The 18,757-nt window shown below is 41.7% G+C and overlaps 1 protein-coding gene across 1 annotated transcript in view; it reads right to left on the bottom strand.

Moving 5' to 3' along the window:
- Positions 1 to 18,316, bottom strand: part of il17rd (interleukin 17 receptor D) — a 105,655-nt gene extending 87,339 nt beyond the window's left edge. The window contains exon 1 of the mRNA XM_043708113.2: positions 18,194 to 18,316. Coding sequence (XP_043564048.1) covers positions 18,194 to 18,313 — 120 coding nt within the window. The 5' untranslated portion in view covers positions 18,314 to 18,316. The remainder of the gene's footprint in view (positions 1 to 18,193) is intronic.
- Between the last annotated feature and the right edge of the window lie 441 nt (positions 18,317 to 18,757).

Here is an 18,757-nt window from a genome sequence, read left to right on the forward strand (position 1 = left end):
ACTTCATGACTTGGCCTCCACAGCCTTCTACAGCAATGAGTACTGCAGATTTGACACCCTCTCACTGAAGAGATTCCTCCTCATCAGTTCTAAATGGTTGTCCTTTCATTCGGAGGGTGTGCCCTCAGGTCCTAGTCCCCCTTACTAGTGGAAACATCTTCTGCACTTATACTCTTATCTCGGCCTCTCAATTTTAATTAAACTTAAATCAGGACTACTGATCCATTCGTATTTTGTTAGTGCGCAGCTTTTCAAGAAGTCTCACTGCTAGAGTCAAGCATTCTGTGATATCAGTAGTATATTGCACTGGTTGCATTGATGTTTTTCACAAAATCATGCAGTACAATTGGGACAGTGCAGTCTCCATTACAAAGCCTAATGCAGAAATGAAATGTTGCTGATACTTGGTATGAGAGTACCTGATACTAAGGCTCCTGGTGTCACTTTTGCCTTGGAGGCAAATCATTTTTAGGACCAAGCTTCATTTCAGAACTTGAATAGACATACAATTACAGTTAAAAAGGTCATCTTTCAGATAAAATGCAATGCTCTGATAAGTATTAAAAATTAAGTTGATTATTTGAAGTACAGTATGCAGATAGTCTATCCTCAATGAATATTATCAAAAATACACTGATTGGAGATTCATCTTACTATTACCTTTTGTGGGGTCTTGATTTTCAGCCAATAACTTTAAATTAATCCACCTAAAATCACACCACAGTATGTTAGAAATAATCCCTTATATTGAGATACATTTTTACGTAGTGTGATAAGTCAGTATAATAATCTTGTCCAAATTCAAAGTCATTTTTTTAAAATAAGAAGGCTCTGTTGCCATGGTGTACATCTCTATGACTCTATAAAAAAACAGAGAAAAAAATAGTGCAAACACTCAACAGGTATGGTAGCATCTGGGCAGTGAGAAACACGGTTAACATTTCCGGTCAACAATTGATTGTCAGAATGGAAGTATGAGCAAGTGCAAAGACAGAGAAAAGGAGATGAGACAAAGAATAAAATGGAAAGTCTATGGTGGGGTAGTAAGTAAAAGAAATGAAGTGACAAAAAGGGACAATGATGCAAGGGTTAAAAAAATATAAAAGTAAAGAAGCAAAAAAAAAGGTCTCACAAAACTGAAATTAGGATTGGCAGGATCATCAACAGTTCACCTCAAAAAATTAGGATATTGATCTTAAATTAATTAACACAATGTTGAGTCAAAAAGAGTGAAATGTCCATTCGTGGTGCTGGTTTAGTGGTAGTCCCCATTGCTGAAATTCAGACCTTGATTTTTGTATGTCAGTGATGCTGCATTACTTAAACATTCCTCCCATTATTTAGTGAACAGATGAGTGCTCTTTCATTTCATAGGTGCCTGTTATGATTGAATCCACCCACAGAACCCCAAAGAGAAAATATAGTAAAATTATATTCTATGAGAAATAGTGCTAATACAAGGAGAGTCGAGTGTGTCTGAAATCAGTGGTAGGTAAGTTATTGGAGTGGATATTGACAGACATGATTCACATGCATTTGGAGAGGCAAGGACTGAGTAGGGATAGTCAGCATAGCTTTTGTGCATGGAAACCATATCTCACAAAATTGATTGAGTTTTTTGATGTTGTGGCCAAGAAATTAGATGAGGTCAGAGAGATAGATGTTGTCTACATGGACTTCAGTAAGGCCTTTGACAAGGTGACACATGGTAGACTGGTTAGTAAAGTTAGATCACGTGGATTTCAGGAAGAGCTTGCCAATTGGATACAAAGTTGGTTTTTCAGACTGGATGTCCGTGACTGACAGCGTTCCACAGGGAACGGTGCTGGGTCCCCACTGTTGTTTGTCATTTACAGAGGAACCTCGATTATCAGAATACCAAAGTTTGTGAGAAGATTTGTAGCTCGGGTGCTCGTTGTTGTGGTTCTGTTCGCCGAGCTGGGAATTTGTGTTGCAGATGTTTCGTCCCCTGTCTAGGTGACATCCTCAGTGCTTGGGAGCCTCCTGCGAAGCGCTTCTGTGATCTTTCCTCCGGCATTTGTAGTGGTTTGAATCTGCCGCTTCCGGTTGTCAGTTCCAGCTGTCCGCTGCAATGGCCGGTATATTGGGTCCAGGTCGATGTGCTTATTGATTGAATCTGTGGATGAGTGCCATGCCTCTAGGAATTCCCTGGCAGTTCTCTGTTTAGCTTGTCCTATAATAGTAGTATTGTCCCAGTCGAATTCATGTTGCTTGTCATCTGCGTGTGTGGCTACTAAGGATAGCTGGTCGTGTCGTTTCGTGGCTAGTTGGTGTTCATGGATGCGGATCGTTAGCTGTCTTCCTGTTTGTCCTATGTAGTGTTTTGTACAGTCCTTGCATGGGATCTCAAGGTCCCGACAGAAACATTACATCAAAGACATGTGTCCAACACTGATCGCGTCTTTTGTTTGCAGTGATTAAAAGTGCTGCTGAGAACAGTCCGGAATGCAGGCATCATCTCTAAATGACTGACCTCCCACCCTCCCCTCTCTCCCTCCACCCTTTCCCTGGAGTTCTACACAGGGGTGTATCCTAAACCCCCTGCCCCAGATAATCTCTCCAACATTGCCCTGTATAGGGCAACGGTGGAACCTGTCAAACAGTTGCAGGAGAAAGTTGTGTGCACGCGCTATTTGGAGACTCACCCCCCAAAAGGCAGTAGCAGCAGCAGCCTTGTTGTTGATGTTCAGTCCAGCTGCCCTAGAGAAGGGGTGGGGAGGGCGGCAGTGTTGGACTGGGTTGGGGATGGGCGGGGGGGGGGCGGTGTTGGAGGGCGGACGGAGGGATGCTGGATGGGGGTTGGGGGGCAGTGTTGGATGGGGCGGGGGACGGGGACGAGGGGCTGCAGCTCACGTGCATGCGCATGCTGTGATGCTGCCTGTTCTCCTGAACAGGGATCAGACTTTACAGAAAACACCAAACCCCAGAGGAAAGGCATAGAATCAATTAACTGAATAATCAATTATCCGAACAAAGCAAAGTGCCCTCCCATCTCGTTCGGAAAATTGAGGTTCCTCTGCATATAAATGATTTGGATGAGAATACAGGAGGCATGGTAAATAGGTTTGCAAATGACAACTAAATTGGAGGAATAGTGGAGTGTGAAGAAGGTTAACTAAGATTTTAAAGGGACCTTGATCAATTAGACTAGATCAATTAGGCTGAGGAGTGGCAGATAGAGATTAACTTAGATAAATGCGAGATGTTTTATTTTGGTAACACAAATAAATGGTAGAGCTGTGGGGTGTGCAGTCGAACAGAGAGACTGAGGGGGTTCAGCTACATAGTACATTGAAAATTGTGTCACTGGTATACAGGGTGGTAAAGAAAGCATTTGGAATGCTTGCTTTCATTGTTCAGACCACAGAGTTTCGGAGTTTGGATGTCATGTTGCTGTAGTACAGGACATTGGTGAGGCTGCTTTTGGAATAACGTGTACAGTCTGATCAGGAAGGATAAATGAAGGAAGACTATTATTAATTTGGAGAGAGTGCAGAAAAGATTTACAAGGATGTTACCAGGATTGGAGGGTTTGAGTTAAAGGAATGGCTGCATAAGCTGAGACTTTTTCCCCTAGAGCGTAGGATTTTGAGGGGTGCTCTTGTAGACGTTTATAAAATCATGAGGGGCAGAGGTAAGAGTGATAGCACAGGTGTTTTGTCAAGGGTTGCAGAATTACAAACTAGAGGGCAAAATTTTAAGGCAACAGGAAAAACATTTAAATGGGACTTGGAGGGGCAGCTTTTTCACAGAGGATGGTTTGTATGTGGAATGACCTTCCAGATGAAGTGGTAGATGCAGATGTTGTCCCGTTTCCCCATCTCAGTCAAAACAAAACACTCTGAGACACAGGAGAGCTTTACCTCCTTCATCTTTATTCCGGGCCCTGCAGGGAGAGAGAACGATCGCCCATGCGCACAGGGACATACGTTCACGGTCTTCTCTCGATGAACTATATAGGTATTTTACGGGGTGGAGCATCCAGATAAGTCAACATACATATTAATTGGGTGCCTGTTACAATTAACGAGTATCAATAGCAGAGACCAAGACTTTAACCGTTACGATTAGATTAGATTCCCTAGTATGGAAACAAACCCTTCCGCCCAACAAGTCCACACTGACCCTCCAAAGAGTAACCCACCCAGACCCATTTCCCTCTGACTAATGCACCTAGCACTATGGGCAACTTTGCATGGCCAATTCACCTGACCTCCACATCTTTGGACTGTGGGAGGAAACCGGAGCACCTGGAGGAAACACAGGCAGACAGGGGAGAATGTGCAAACTCCACATAGAGTCACCCAAGGCTGGAATTGAACTTGAGACCCTGGTGCTGTGAGGCAGCAGTGCTAACTACTGAGCCACCGTGCCGCCCCATATACAATGAACGTTCTTAACCTGGTTAACTGGATTCACACAATGGATACTTTTTCCCTTGTTAGCTGACCTTGCATACTGAAAGCTTCTAATATTGTTAAATGGCTCTGCATAATGAATGTTTTCCACCTTGTTAACTCATTGCCCTCGCCTCCAGCACCCCATTGTTAACTGTAAGTTCGTATATGATCTGAGTCATGCTCAGCTGAACCTCTTGTTTCACAAAATGCAGAACTTAACTCTTTCCCTGCCTGCTTATACCCTATACACATTCTCACAGTTATAACATTTTTTAGAATCAGAATTAGTATCCCTACAGTGTGAAAACAGGCCTTTCGGCCCAACAACGACCCTCCATAGAATAACACACCCAGACCCATTTTTCTACCGTATATTTACCCCTTACTAATGCACCTAGTCTACACATCTCTGAACACTATAGGAAACTTAGCACGGCCAATCCACCTGACCTGTACACCTTTGGATTGTGGGAGGAAATCAGAGACCTGGAGGAAACCCACACAGACACGGGGAGAATGTGCAAACTCCACATAAACAATCGCCCAAGGCTGGAATGGAAACTGGGCCCTAGCGCTGTGAGGCAGCAGTGCTAATCACTAAGCCACCATGCCGCCTCATTTAAGAGACAATGGACAGGTACATGTCTAGGAAAGGTTTGGAAGGATATGCAGCAAGTGCAGACAAATGGAACTAACAATTTGGGAAACTTGGTCAGCATGGATGAGTTGGACCAAAGAATCTGTTTCTATGCTGAACAACTATGACTGCTAACAAAATTCATAAAAATCTGGAATATATAGTTAGTCTCAATAATGATGATCACGAAAATATTGGCAATTGCTGTAAAAACATAGTTCACAAATACTTCTTTTGGGATGGAAATCACTTATTCTTACTGAGTCTGGCCTACAGCGAGTCCAGATCCAGTGCTTGGGCAATTAGGGATCATCAATAAAAGCTGGCATTTCCTGTAGAGCACACATTGCACAAAATATTTTATTTTAGAATGTGATATTCCGAGAGCCTCATTGATGCAATAGGCTAAGCACTGAAAGATCATAGAGAGCGCCAGGTGAAGAGTTAAAATGACCAGTGCTTGGAAGCTTGGGGTCACTCTTATGGATTGAATGGAGCTGCTCCAAACAGCAACCATACAATATGCTGCAGTCTCCCCAGCATAAAGGAGCATATTGTATTCTCTGTTCACAGTGTACTGAACGCAGCAATAAATCACCATTTCACCTGGAAGGAATGATTGACCCTCAACCAGGGATGGGAGGTAGTGAAAAGGCAGGTAATTCATGTGCTGTAATTGTATCAGATGCTAATGGGAGGGACTCTGGTGTGATTTTGAATGCTGAAAGAAGACAGGGCAGGTATGATGTGCTTGATGGTGGCTTCATACTGGAAATGGCAGAAAAGTTAGAGAATGGCACATTAAATATGGAGGCCGGTAGACTAAAATGTGGGGATAAGCAAAATATCTTCATGAATATCTTGCACAGAGAAATCCTCAGTTAAGGAGAATGAAGATTTTTGAAACATCAATTTGGAAGGTCACATCAGAAGGAATGAGACAGAGACAGGGAAAATAAGAGAATAGTACAGAATCAAAACATTCATTCTCCATACATTGTTCACCCCTCCAACGCTCTTCCCATTCTCACTCTGACCATTATTGGCTATATATGGCATACTCAGTTCAAACTTAGAACAGGGTCTCATAGGCCTGATGCCACCCTTGAGTCTAAATTTTGACTTCAATACCTTAAAGAATTTTTAATATCCTAAAAGCAAGATTGATTGGACATTATTCCTAACTGCCAGGGCTTCTATCACTCGTATTTACATAGGCTTCCTGCTACCTTGGCTATTCAATCCCCTTCCATCTTTTCATGTCTTAACATTTTTGTCTATTATTTGATTGAGGGTTCATCATTTCACTCGTGATTTCAGTCAATTTTATATAAAATAAAATCTGCTCACCTCCCAAACCAACCATTCCAAATCCTCTTTTCTGGTTCCAAAGTGCGAAAGTCCACCTTTATTCTCTCATTTCAAAATAAAGTCTGTGTCAAAAAATATTAACTCACATGTTCTCTTCACAAATGCTACACAATCTTACTGAAGCTTTAACTCCTTTTATTTTAACAGTGTCCAAAAGGATTATTTCTTCTGATTTTGGATTATTGTACATGCTCTGGAACCACATCTGGTGATCTTTAATTATCCTCAGCCTTCTGTGTGGGTGCTCAAACAGTTACAGCTGTGTACATTTATTACAGCAGGGTTAACCCTCATTAGAGACAGGCTGCAGGTTCCAATAAACCAGTATGTAGTAGTGGATGTGACACAGCAGTTACAAAATAAAAGCCTGCTTTAATTATGGTGAAAAATGTTTTTTGCAAATGAGTAATTTTTTAAAAACTTTAATACATAGAAATTGTTTGACATGTAATCCTTGTTGTAACTATTAAAGAAGATGTTTGTGTGTCTGAATTTGTCATCATCATTATTTTCCAGTAGGTTTTTTACTGTTTGGATCAGGAGACAAGTGACCATGGTCTGGTTACCTTCTTGACAAGATTAGTTCAGAAGTTTTCAATTTGGAATAATTGATTTAACAGGAGGATCATGGTAGATTGCTGTCTATCTCTTTGGGCATTCAAGTCAGACCATCACGATATACCGAACTTCAGCTCTGAGCAATTCATTCCTGATAGAATCACAGTTATTCATTGCATCAGCTGAAAATGTTAAATAGATTGCTAAATCAACATTAAACTATAACTTCTTGCCCAGCCACACAATTTTTAAAAAAAAAATTTTGCTGTGCAAGCCTGTCATCTGATTCCAAAATTTCTGTCTTGTTTACATTGCCACATTCATGTAGAGTACAGTCAAATGAACTGTACCTGTCTCGAGGGCATATTGAAGAGACAGAAATTTGCAGCTGTTTAGAATTATTTATCAGAAAGATTGTAATGTTGCATGAAACACAACCAGTACTTGTATATACTTACAGATCTGCAGTGCTCCTGCCATCAATGGCTCTCAGTAATGCAAAATTGGCAATCTATATCTGACTTCCAAATGAACAGAGATGGCAACAGTAATATTGTTGCCATCTCTGCTTTGGATCATAGTACATAATATCCACATGCAATATTACATCTTGTCATTTTAACTTAGATGAGAATTTTGCAGGAGGTTCACTCTTAACTATATAAAACAATATCACCTCAAAACATTTTAAAAGATTCATAAATATAGTGTGATGTTACAACATTCATTGGTGTACAGATGTGAAAACCATAGCAATGAAATGGTTTCCAATCAGCCTGATTAGAATTGGAACACCAAGTAAGACAATAGGGCACAGGAGGAGATGAAGGCCACAGGTTCTTCAATGGATGCCAGAGTTGTGCAGCTGCTACTGAAATATAAAACCACCTTATTAAAGAATAATGCATCAGTTAGTAAAACTCATATAGAGTTGGGTTATTTCTTCCTTGTGTATAGCCAAGGAATGAGATTGGCCACAGTACTCTATAGAAAGCTGCATGGCCTTAACATTGGCCACAAACTGGATGCCTGTGACCAGTGGCGTGCCACAAGGATCAGTGCTGGGTCCTCTACTTTTTGTCAGTTATATAAATGGTTTGGGTGCAAGCATATGAGGTATAGTTAGTATGTTTGCAGATGGCACGAAAATTGGAGGTGTCGTGGAGAGCAAAGAAGACTACCTCAGATTACAACAGGATCTTGATCAGATGGGCCAATGGGCTGAGGAGTGGCAGATGGGAGTTTAATTCAGATAAATGTGAGGTGCTGCATATTGGGAAAGCAAATCTTAGCAGGACTTATACACTTAATGGTAAGGTCCTAGGGAGTGTTGCTGAACAAAGAGACCTTGGAGTGCAGGTTCATAGCTCCTTGAAAGTGGAATTGCAGGTAGATAGGATAGTGAAGAAGGTGTTTGGTATGCTTTCCTTTATTGGTCAGAGTGTCGAGTACTGGAGTTGAGAGGTCTCGTTGAGGCAGTACAGGACATTGGTTAGGCCACTGTTAGAATATTGCATGCAATTCTGGTCTCTTTCCTATCAGAAAGATGTTGTGAAACTTGAAAGGACTCAGAAAGGATTTATAAGCATATTGCCAGGGTTAGTGGACTTGAGCTATGGGGAGAGGCTGAACCAGCTGGGGCTGTTTTCCCTGGAGCGTCAGAGGCTGAGGGGTGACCTTATAGAGGTTTACAAAATTATGAGGGGCATGGATAAGGTAAATAGAAAAAGTCTTTTCCCTGGGGTTGGGGAGTCCAGAACTAGAGGGCATAGGTTTAGGGTGAGATGGGAAAGATATAAAAGAGACCTAAGGGGCAACGTTTTCACACAGAGGGTGGTATGTGTATGGAATGAAGTGATGAAGGCTAGTACAATTGTAACATTTAAAAGGCATTTGGATGGATATATGAATAGGAAGGGTTTGGAGGGATATGGGCCACGTGCTGGCAGGTAGGACTAGATTGGGTTGCAATATCTGGTCAGCATGGATGGGTTGGACCGATGGGTCTGTTTCCTTGCTGTACATCTCTATGACTCTATGACCTGGCCTTGTATTTGCTATGCTGACTGAATATCTTTACACCATATCCTGAAACCTTTGTACGCATGCAGATGGTGGTGTCAGATGTCCTACAATACCTGACTCAAGCCATCATTCTTCAACTGTGAAGAATGGCACTTGGCAAAGGTGCCAGAGTGGTGACCAACATCCACAACAAGGAGCCAACATCTGTAAAGAAAGGGTGAGGCAAAAGTCCGAACAAGTAATCAGTGAACTGAACAATGCTGATTACTTTGGAAGAAGGTACTGCTTTAACTTAATTGTGTGTGTGTTCATGAAGAGTTAGATGGGGAATGACAAGTGTATTCCCTTCACGTCATTGTGGCCCCATGGTGACATTCTAATATTTGAAACTATCTGCTGGGGGGACTTTGTAATCCAACACTTGAACAACATAGATCTGTTTTAGAGCACTGTTGATAATTGATAAAGTAACTATTTTAATACCTTGATCTAATGTTATGATAAACTAGTACTGGAATGGAGAGCTCTTGTGGTGCAGGGGTAATGTCCCCACCTTTAAACCAGGAGACCCAGGTTCAAATCTCACCTGGATCAGAAGTGTATAATAGTATTACTGAACATGTTGATTAGAAAATATCTAAACTAGTGCTCTGAGAGGGTCTCTTCTGGTATAGTGGTTGTGTCCCTACCTCTGAGCCAAAAGCCAGGGTTCAAATTCCACCTGCAAAGGATGTACATCACCACATGTTTGAACAGCTTGATTTGAATTTTATACTTGTATAAGGGATTCTTCCTATCTGGATTACATGGAAAGCCAGTACCCAAAAGGAAGTTGGATCAATCTGTAGAAGAAATGGGATGTTTAAATCCAGCACTATCCCTGCATTTCCTTAAGGACTTCAACTCTTGACCTATCAAGTTGTAACTCAGCATCCTCCTGCAGGTTGCAGGATGCATTTTTCTTGGACAGAGTCGGAATATTGGAATAACAGACATTTCTCCCCATATTGATTTGGGGACTGATTTCCACATGCAAACAAAAGTTGACCAACCTGCCCTTCATAAAGGCTTTATAATTTAGTATATTAAACAAAACACATCCTTAGGTAACTCTAAGTCCTATTGCAGGTACTTGTGTTAGATATTGACAGGTGACACTTGGTAATTAGTACACACGTGCCATGATCACTATTTGATGAATTCTGACATTATTACCATGAAGATCATTGGTCAAGAGGTATTGCTTTCTCAAACATGAAGTCACACACAAAAACTTCAAGAACTGAGGAAGGAACAGCAAACAGCAGCTGTCAGCAATTTATGCCAGAAATCAGACAAATGTTGCATTTGCCACAAGCTTGAACTGATTTTATATGGAAGTATTTCCTGCTCAGTCTGCACCACCGTATGCTGCTGGAGTGATATAGCAGATGACATCCAGTACAATAAATTCTATTATTTCCACCCCCCCCCTCAAAAAAAAAACATCAATAAGTGCTTTAGGGACTTTGTCTTTAGTTTCCTGCTCCAAGAAAGTAATGACAATCACAGACAGGAATGAACAAAACCGACAGTCACAGCTGAACTACGAGACATTTTATCCTCAGGATTCAAACTACTACTGGAAATTGCAAGCGTAGTTCTAAAAGAAAAAAATGACTTTAAATATACAGGAGGTCAGCAAGTGACCCAAATTCAGAACTTCAATCTCCCAGATCACTCTCCATTAACTTGATGAGTTACAGAACTTTCCCTGATTTCTGTCAGATTTTAAGTGCTCATTGCACTACTGCAGATCTCGCTACAAATTAGCAATAACCACACAATACTCATTCATGCCTTTGTTATCTCCAATTTGCCTATCCCAATGTACTTCCATTGAACTCTAAATTCTACCCTCTGTCAACTTGAGACGAGCCAAAATTCTGCTGTCCATGTCTCAACCCATTCTACCACCCCTTGTACTCACTGACCTACAAATGACTCCCAACAAAGCAGCATCTTAAGTTTAAAATTCTAATCTGTTTTTAAATCTCTCCATGGCTTTGCTCTCCTTATCTCTGTAATCACTTCTGCTCAGAATCCTTCAAGGTATCTGTACTCTTCTGAATTTTCAACATTAATTGCTCAAACTTAGGTGGCTGCGCTTTCAGTTGCCTTGGCCTCATATTTGGAACATCTTCCTCCACCTTCCAGCTTTGCTTTCCTCCTTTAAGACACACTGTAAGAAACCTACCTTGTTCCAAATTCGCTGTCATCTGATCATATACCTGCTTATGTGGTTCAGTGTCAAACTTTGTTTTATAATGTTTTTGTGAATTGCCTTGACAGTGATTTAGGAAAGTGAACTTGAATCAATACAAGTCCAGGCAAGATTGCATCTTTGTATCAAAAACAAGAGGAGAACATTGGAAAGAAAACTAAAACCATATTTGTAAGGAACTCTCCAAAACAGCACATGAAGTCTTGAAGTTGTTTGGCTATACAGTTTCAAGATTGACAAGTAAGGATTTTTTTTTAAATTACATTGAAAACACTGTAAATATTGACTTAAATAATTGAAGTATTTCATGAATGAACTATAAACAAGCAAACTCAACAAAGTAAATTCTTCCCCAAAGCCAAAATGCAATACAGATATTTTCTATTTTCTATTATGGAATACACTGTGGATACAGCTGTTTATGCAGTGAAGGAATTCAAATATGATTTAAAGATCAATGTACACCTTTACAAACCTTTTTTTCAAAAAGTGATCAAGGTCTGCATAAAAGTGATGTGGGAAGCATAAAATGATGACATATTAGTTTAATTTCTACATTCAGTGTAAAATTATGCCATTATCAGGTTCAAATGCATTCAGAATTCCAGTCCTATCTACATTACAGTCTTTTGATGGAAACAGAGAAAACAAAATTCAGATCAGGAAGCAGAAATAGAAATATTGTTTTGGGTTGATAATCTTCATCAGAAGCTTCCATCAAACCAAAACACTGTTTCTCTCCTCAACCTTCTGAGTTCCCTTAACATTTTTTGTTCTTGAGATTTCCAGCATCCGCAGTATTTTCCTTTGTAACAAATTTCTTTGAACGTGTGCTCTAATAATAAAAATTTTAACTTCAATGTCAACTTTGAAACATTGTCTTTCATTAAAATGTATATTTTATGTCCATTTTGACTGTTCACATTACTAGCTGTACAATATATCAGATTTTGTTACAAATTTATTGCTCACTTTATTTGTTGGTTGTCAACAACACAATAGAAAGAGTTCATGAGATGGCTCAATAGGCAAATTCCTAATGTCTAATGTAAACTGAGCCAACATTAAACAGGAATGCCCCAGATTCAATCTTTCATGTTCACCTAGTTAACAGAACTCATACAAGGTATTCAGTAGATCCACAATTAATAGCTTGGGCTTCAGACTGAGAATGTGAACTTGCCTGTGCTTTCATCACCAATTATTATGTGAAATTTGTATTTTGATTACAAGCAGGCATTACAGAGTTGTACAGCACAGAAGCAGAACATTCGGTCCAACTCATCCATGCCAACCAGATATCTTAAACTGATCTGGTCCCATTTGCCAGCATTTGGTCCATATCCTTCTAAACCCTTCCTATTTATACACATTCAGATGCCTTTCAAATGCTGCAATTATATCAGCTTCCTTTGGCAGCTCATTCCATCCATGCAGTACCCTCTTCATGAACATGCTGCCCCTCAGGTCCCTTTTAATCTTTCCCCTCACACCTTAAACCTATGCTTTCTAGCATTGGACTCCACACTCTGGGGGGAAAAAGACCTTGGCGATTCACCCGATCCATGCCCCTCATAACTTTTTAAACCTCTAAGGTCACCCCTCAGCCTCCAATGTTCCAGGGAAAAAAGGCTTCTCCCTCTCGCTCAAACCCTCCAACTATGACAATACTCCTTGTAAATCAACTGTGTTGCCCAACACAGCCTAATAACTGGTTAGGAACATGGGACTGGGATATCATAGCAATTACAGAAACATGGTTCAAGGATGGGTAGGACTAGCAGTTTAATGTTCCAGGATACAAATGCTACAGGAAGGATAGAAAGGGAGGCAAGAGAGGAGGGGGAGTGGGGTTTTTGATAAGGGATAGCATTACAGCTGTGTTGAGGGAGGATATTCCTGGAAATACATCCAGGGAAGTTATTTGGGTAGGACTGAGAAATAAGAAAGGGATGATCACCTCATTGGGATTGTATTATAAACCCGCCTAATAGTCAGAGGGAAATTGAGAAACAAACTTGTAAGGAGATCTCAGTTATCTGTAAGAATAATAGGGTGGTAATGGTAGAGGATTTTAACTTTCCAAACATAGACTGGGACTGCCATAGTGTTAAAGGTTTAGATGGAGAGGAATTTGTGAAGTGTGTACAAGACAATTTTCTGATTCAGTATGTGGATGTATCGACTAGAGAAGGTGCAAAACTTGACCTACTCTTGGGAAATAAGGCAGGGCAGGTGACTGAGGTGTCAGTGAGGGAGCACTTTGAGGCCAGCGACCATAATTCTATTAGATTTAAAATAGTGATGGAAAAGGATAGGCCAAATCTAAAAGTTGAAGTTCTAAATTGGAGAAAGGCCAATTCTGACGGTATTAGGCAAGAACTTTCGAAAGCTGATTGGAGGCAGATGTTCGCAGGTAAAGGGATGGTTGGTAAATGGGAAGCCTTCAGAAATGAGATAACAAGAATTCAGAGAAAGTATATTCCTGTTAGGGTGAAAGGGAAGGCTGGTAGGTATAGGGAATGCTGGATGACTAAAGAAATTGAGGGTTTCGTTAAGAAGAAAAAAGGAAGCATATGTAAGGAATAGACAGGATAGATCAAGTGAATCCTTAGAAGATTATAAAGGCAGTAAGAGTATATTTAAGAGGGAAATCAGGAGGGCAAAAAGGGGACATGAGATAGCTTTAGCAAATAGAATTAAGGAGAATCCAATGGGTTTTTACAAATATATTAAGGGCAAAAGGATAACTAGGGAGAGAATAGGGCCCCTCAAAGATCAGCAAGGCAGCCTTTGTGTGGATCTGCAGAAAATGGGAGCGATACTAAACGAGCATTTTGCATCAGTATTTACTGTGGAAAAGAATATGGAATATATAGAAAGTAGCGAAATAGATGGTGACACCTTGCAAAATGTCCATATTACAGAGGAGGAAGTGCTGGATGTCTTGAAACGCATAAAAGTGGATAAATCCCCAGGACCTGATCAGGTATACCCTAGAACTCTGTGGGAAGCTAGAGAAGTGCTGGGCCTCTTGCTGAGATATTGTATCATCGATAGTCACAGGTGAGGTGCTGGAAGACTGGAGTTGGGCTAATGTGGTGCCACTCTTTAAGAAGGTAGTAAGGTCAAGCCAGGGAACTATAGACCAGTGAGCCTGACATCAGTGGTGGGCAAATTGTTGGAGGGAATCCTGAGGGACAGGATTACATGTATTTGGAAAGGCAAGGACTGATTAGGGCTTATGCCCGAAACGTCGATTCTCCTGTTCCCTGGATGCTGCCTGACCTGCTGCGCTTTTCCAGCAACACATTTCCAGCTCTGATCTCCAGCATCCGCAGACCTCACTTTCTCCTCACTGATTAGAGATAGTCAACACGGCTTTGTGCATGAGAAATCATGTCTCACAAACATGATTGAGGTTTTTGATGAAGTAACAAAGAGGATTGATGAGGGTAGAGCAGTAGATTAGATTAGAGATTAGATTAGATTACTTACAGTGTGGAAACAGGCCCTTCGGCCCAACAAGTCCACACCGGCCCTCTGAAGAGCAAGCCACACAGACCCATTCCCCTACATTTACCCCTTCACCTAACATTACGGGCAATTGAGCATGGCTAATTCACCTAACCTGCACATTTTTTGGACTGTGGGAGGAAACCGGAGCACCTGGAGGAAACCCAGGAGACACGGGGAGAATGTGTAAACTCCACACAGACAGTTGCCTGAGGCGGGAATTGAACCCAGGTCTCTGGCGCTGTGCCACCGTGCCACCCCACGGAATACAGGGAAAACTAGCCATTTGGATACAGAACTGGCTCAAAGGTAGAAGACAGAGAGTGGTGGTGGAGGATTGTTTTTCAGACTGGAGGCCTGTGACCAGTGGAGTGCCACATGGATCAGTGCTGGGTCCTCTACGTTCTGTCATTTACATAAATGATTTGGATGCGAGCATAAGAGGTACAGTTAGTAAGTTTGCAGATGACACCAAAATTGGAGGTGTAGTGGACAGCAAAGAAGGTTACCTCAGATTACAACAGGATCTTGATCAGATGGGCCAATGGGCTGAGGAGTGGCAGATGGAGTTTAATTCAGATAAATGAGAGGTGCTGCATTTTGGAAAAGCAAATCTTAGCAGGACTTATACACTTAATGGTAAGGTCCTAGAGAGTGTTGCTGAACAAAGAGACCTTCTTGTGCAGGTTTATAGCTCCTTGAAAGTGGTGTCACAGGTATATAGGATAGCGAAGAAGGCGTTTGGTATGCTTTCTTTTATTGGTCAGAATATTGAGTATAGGAGTTGGGAGGTCATGTTGCAGCTGTGCAGGACATTGGTTAGGCCACTGTTGGAATATTGCATGCAATTCTGGTCTCCTTCCTATCGGAAAGCTGTTGTGAAACTTGAAAGGGTTCAGAAAAGATTTACAAGGATGTTGCCAGGGTTGGAGGATCTGAGCTATAGGGAGAGGCTGAATAGGCTGGGGCTGTTTTTATGGAGCATCAGAGGCTGAGTGGTGACCTTATAGAGGTTTACAAAATTATGAGGGGCATGGATAGGATAAATAGGCAAAGTCTTTTTCCTGGGGCCGCGGAGTCCAGAACTAGAGGGAGAACTAGAGGTTTAGGGTGAGAGGGGAAAGATATAAAAGAGACCTAAGGGGCAACTTTTTCACACAGAGGGTGGTACGTGTATGGAATGAGCTGCCAGAGGAAGTGGTGGAGGCTGGTACATTTGCAACATTTAAAAGGCATTTGGATGGGTATATGAATAGGAAGGGTTTGGAGGGATATGGGCCGGGTCCTGGCAGGTGGGACTAGATTGGGTTGGGATACCTGGTCGGCATGGACGGGTTGGATCAAAGGGTCTATTTCCATGCTGTACATCTCTATAACTACAGCTATGTTGCATTTGGTGGCCAATATTTGACCTACACATCAGTAGCCTTCAAAAGAAATGGGGAAACCATCAATAGGCTCCTTACTGAATTAAATCAAATACATATTTTCCAAGCCCTCGAAATTCATACTGCTTGATTCTTAAAGTGCAGGAACTTGCTAACATCTGTCCACTGACAGTTCAACCATGTACACCTTCCATAATTTCACACAAAAAGAATGCTTTCCCCTCCAACCAATAGATCCAACTGGTGTAGTGTTACAGCACTGGGTTGGTTATTCAGAAGCACAAGCTAATGTTTTGGGGACATGGGTTCAAATCCCGATACAACAGCTGATGGAATTTGAATTAAATTAATGAAAATCTGGGACATAAAGCCAGTGTTTGTAATGATGAACTCTTAAAACCCCATCTGGTTCAACAAAATCCTTTAGAGAAAAGGAAGCATAGCTACCTAATCAAAAATCACCTACAGGTGACTCCTGAGCCACACTTAGCACCCAACTCTTAAGTGCACTTTGTGGCCTAGCATGTCAGTTCAAGGGGCAATTAGGGACAGGCAACTGTTAATCATTTTTAATCATGCTCACAATCCCATGAAAAAAGAATGAAAGTTCAATGGAACGTAGGAAAATCTGGAAAGATGTGCCTTTAGTGAAGTCGAACCAAGGAAATTTATTTTAAAGTTTAGTCATTCTTGAAGTACTGCCAAAAGCAGGCAACCACATCAAGGACACCCTGACTAAAGAAAACTGCCATCAGAAAGCACAAGTCAACCAAGAATCTCACAAGTTAGAAGAACACAGAAGGGTAACTGGCTCATTTAAAGAAAACCGGGGGGGGGGGGTTCGGCAGGACAAATGACTCCAGGGGTAAACACAATCAAACACCATCTGGGAACCAGAGACTATAAACCGCCTGGGATGTCCACCAGCTATTCTGAATTGCTTATCATTTGTAACATGTTACCAAATACAGTGCAGCACAGCAACATAATGTATTCTAATACACTAATCACGAGCGAATGTCAATAAAATGTTATTCTAATATACATTATGTATTTCAAGCTCGAGAAATTACCATGATTTAAGAACTTGTCAATGAATAACTTCGTTTTAAAAATTCTGACAAAATTACCAACAGCTACCAAAGTGAGCACCCCAGTGATTAAAAGAGTTCTGCTCAGTTTGCAGCCTCCAAAGTTACAACCAGCCAGCTGGTTTGTATGCGAAGTGGCCTGCGGTTAAAAAGAGGAAATACCAAGGAATTTAATGCAGTCGCAAATGGGCCACTTTACTTCCGACTGAGGTCTCAGTTCAAAGGCAATCCTGCCCCACAAACAATGCTTTCGGGGGCATTCGGTCATTCATCACTACACCCACTCTGCCTTGAAAATAAAGGCTCCCCACAGATTTCTCCTTTCAAACAATATATTTTTTTTTAAAACTGATGCCACAATCTTGTAGTCTGAACCTCTCCAGATTACACGATGTGCAATGGGAAATGAAACTAGCGAAGGAAAACGGTTACACTTGTTGCTAACACTTTGATCAATCGAAGGTAAAAAGGTCGAGATTTATTCATTAAAATAACAAAAGGCACCGTATCACTCAACAGGTCAGGTCAAGTAACTCTCTGGGGATAAAGGAAACCTCCTGATGACTGACTGCGCTGTTAACAGCGAATCAGTCTTTAATACAAACCAGTTCACTGATTGCCAGTTCAGATGCTGTTAAACCACAAACAAAATGCAATGACAACCCCTTGGCTTTCCTTCTGTTTCCAACCCATTAACAGTAGAGATGATCCTTCTCACTTCCATGGATTTACTGATTCACCGAACAAATATCGCCATCCAAAACAAAACTGGTCCACAGCCAGCTCAAATGCAAAGAAAATTCCAATCAGATATCTCTCTATCTCTCCCGCAGTTTTTCACGATCTTGGCAAACCCCCACCCCAACTCCGCAAATAAAAGTTTTTAGAAAGAGGTCTCCCACACAAGAAACCCCTCAGCTTACTTTGGAGGGACACAGCAACGAGCCCCGCTGCTTGGACCTGGCAGCAGCAACCTTGTTCCCGTGCTGGAAAATCAAGCAGAAAGTCAGCAGCAAAAAGGAAACTTTCAGCCAAGCTGCCATCGTCCCGATCCCATCGGCAGCTCCCACTGCGCATGCGTGCCCGCCGCCCCCCTCCCCGCTTGCTGCTAAACTGAGCTTCCTGCCTTTCCCACCTGAGGCAGCTGCAACAACACAACCAGACAGACCCCTTCAACAGCAATCTCTCCTCTGCACGCCCGCATTGTGCTTGCAGTCTTTCGTGTTGCTGCTTCAAACGAGATCCCCTTCAGTCCCCCCCCCACCCCAGGTGTGTGTGGTATCAGCCGTGGCTCAGTTGGTACCACAATCACCTCTGATTCCCCAGGTTCAAGTCCCACTCCGAGGCTCGGGAGGAAAACTCAAGATTGCAAGCTCAGTGCATCAATGACAAAAGGCTGCACTGCCAGGTTTGCTGTCCCCCTCCCCCAGAGATGTTATACTGATTCGGTTGGGAATGGATGTAAAAGACCCCGTGAGGCTATTTAG

Source organism: Chiloscyllium plagiosum, unplaced genomic scaffold (assembly GCF_037043375.1).
Source record: "Chiloscyllium plagiosum isolate Xiang-an unplaced genomic scaffold, Cpla_swu_hap1 HiC_scaffold_14, whole genome shotgun sequence".
Classification (NCBI taxonomy): domain Eukaryota; kingdom Metazoa; phylum Chordata; class Chondrichthyes; order Orectolobiformes; family Hemiscylliidae; genus Chiloscyllium; species Chiloscyllium plagiosum.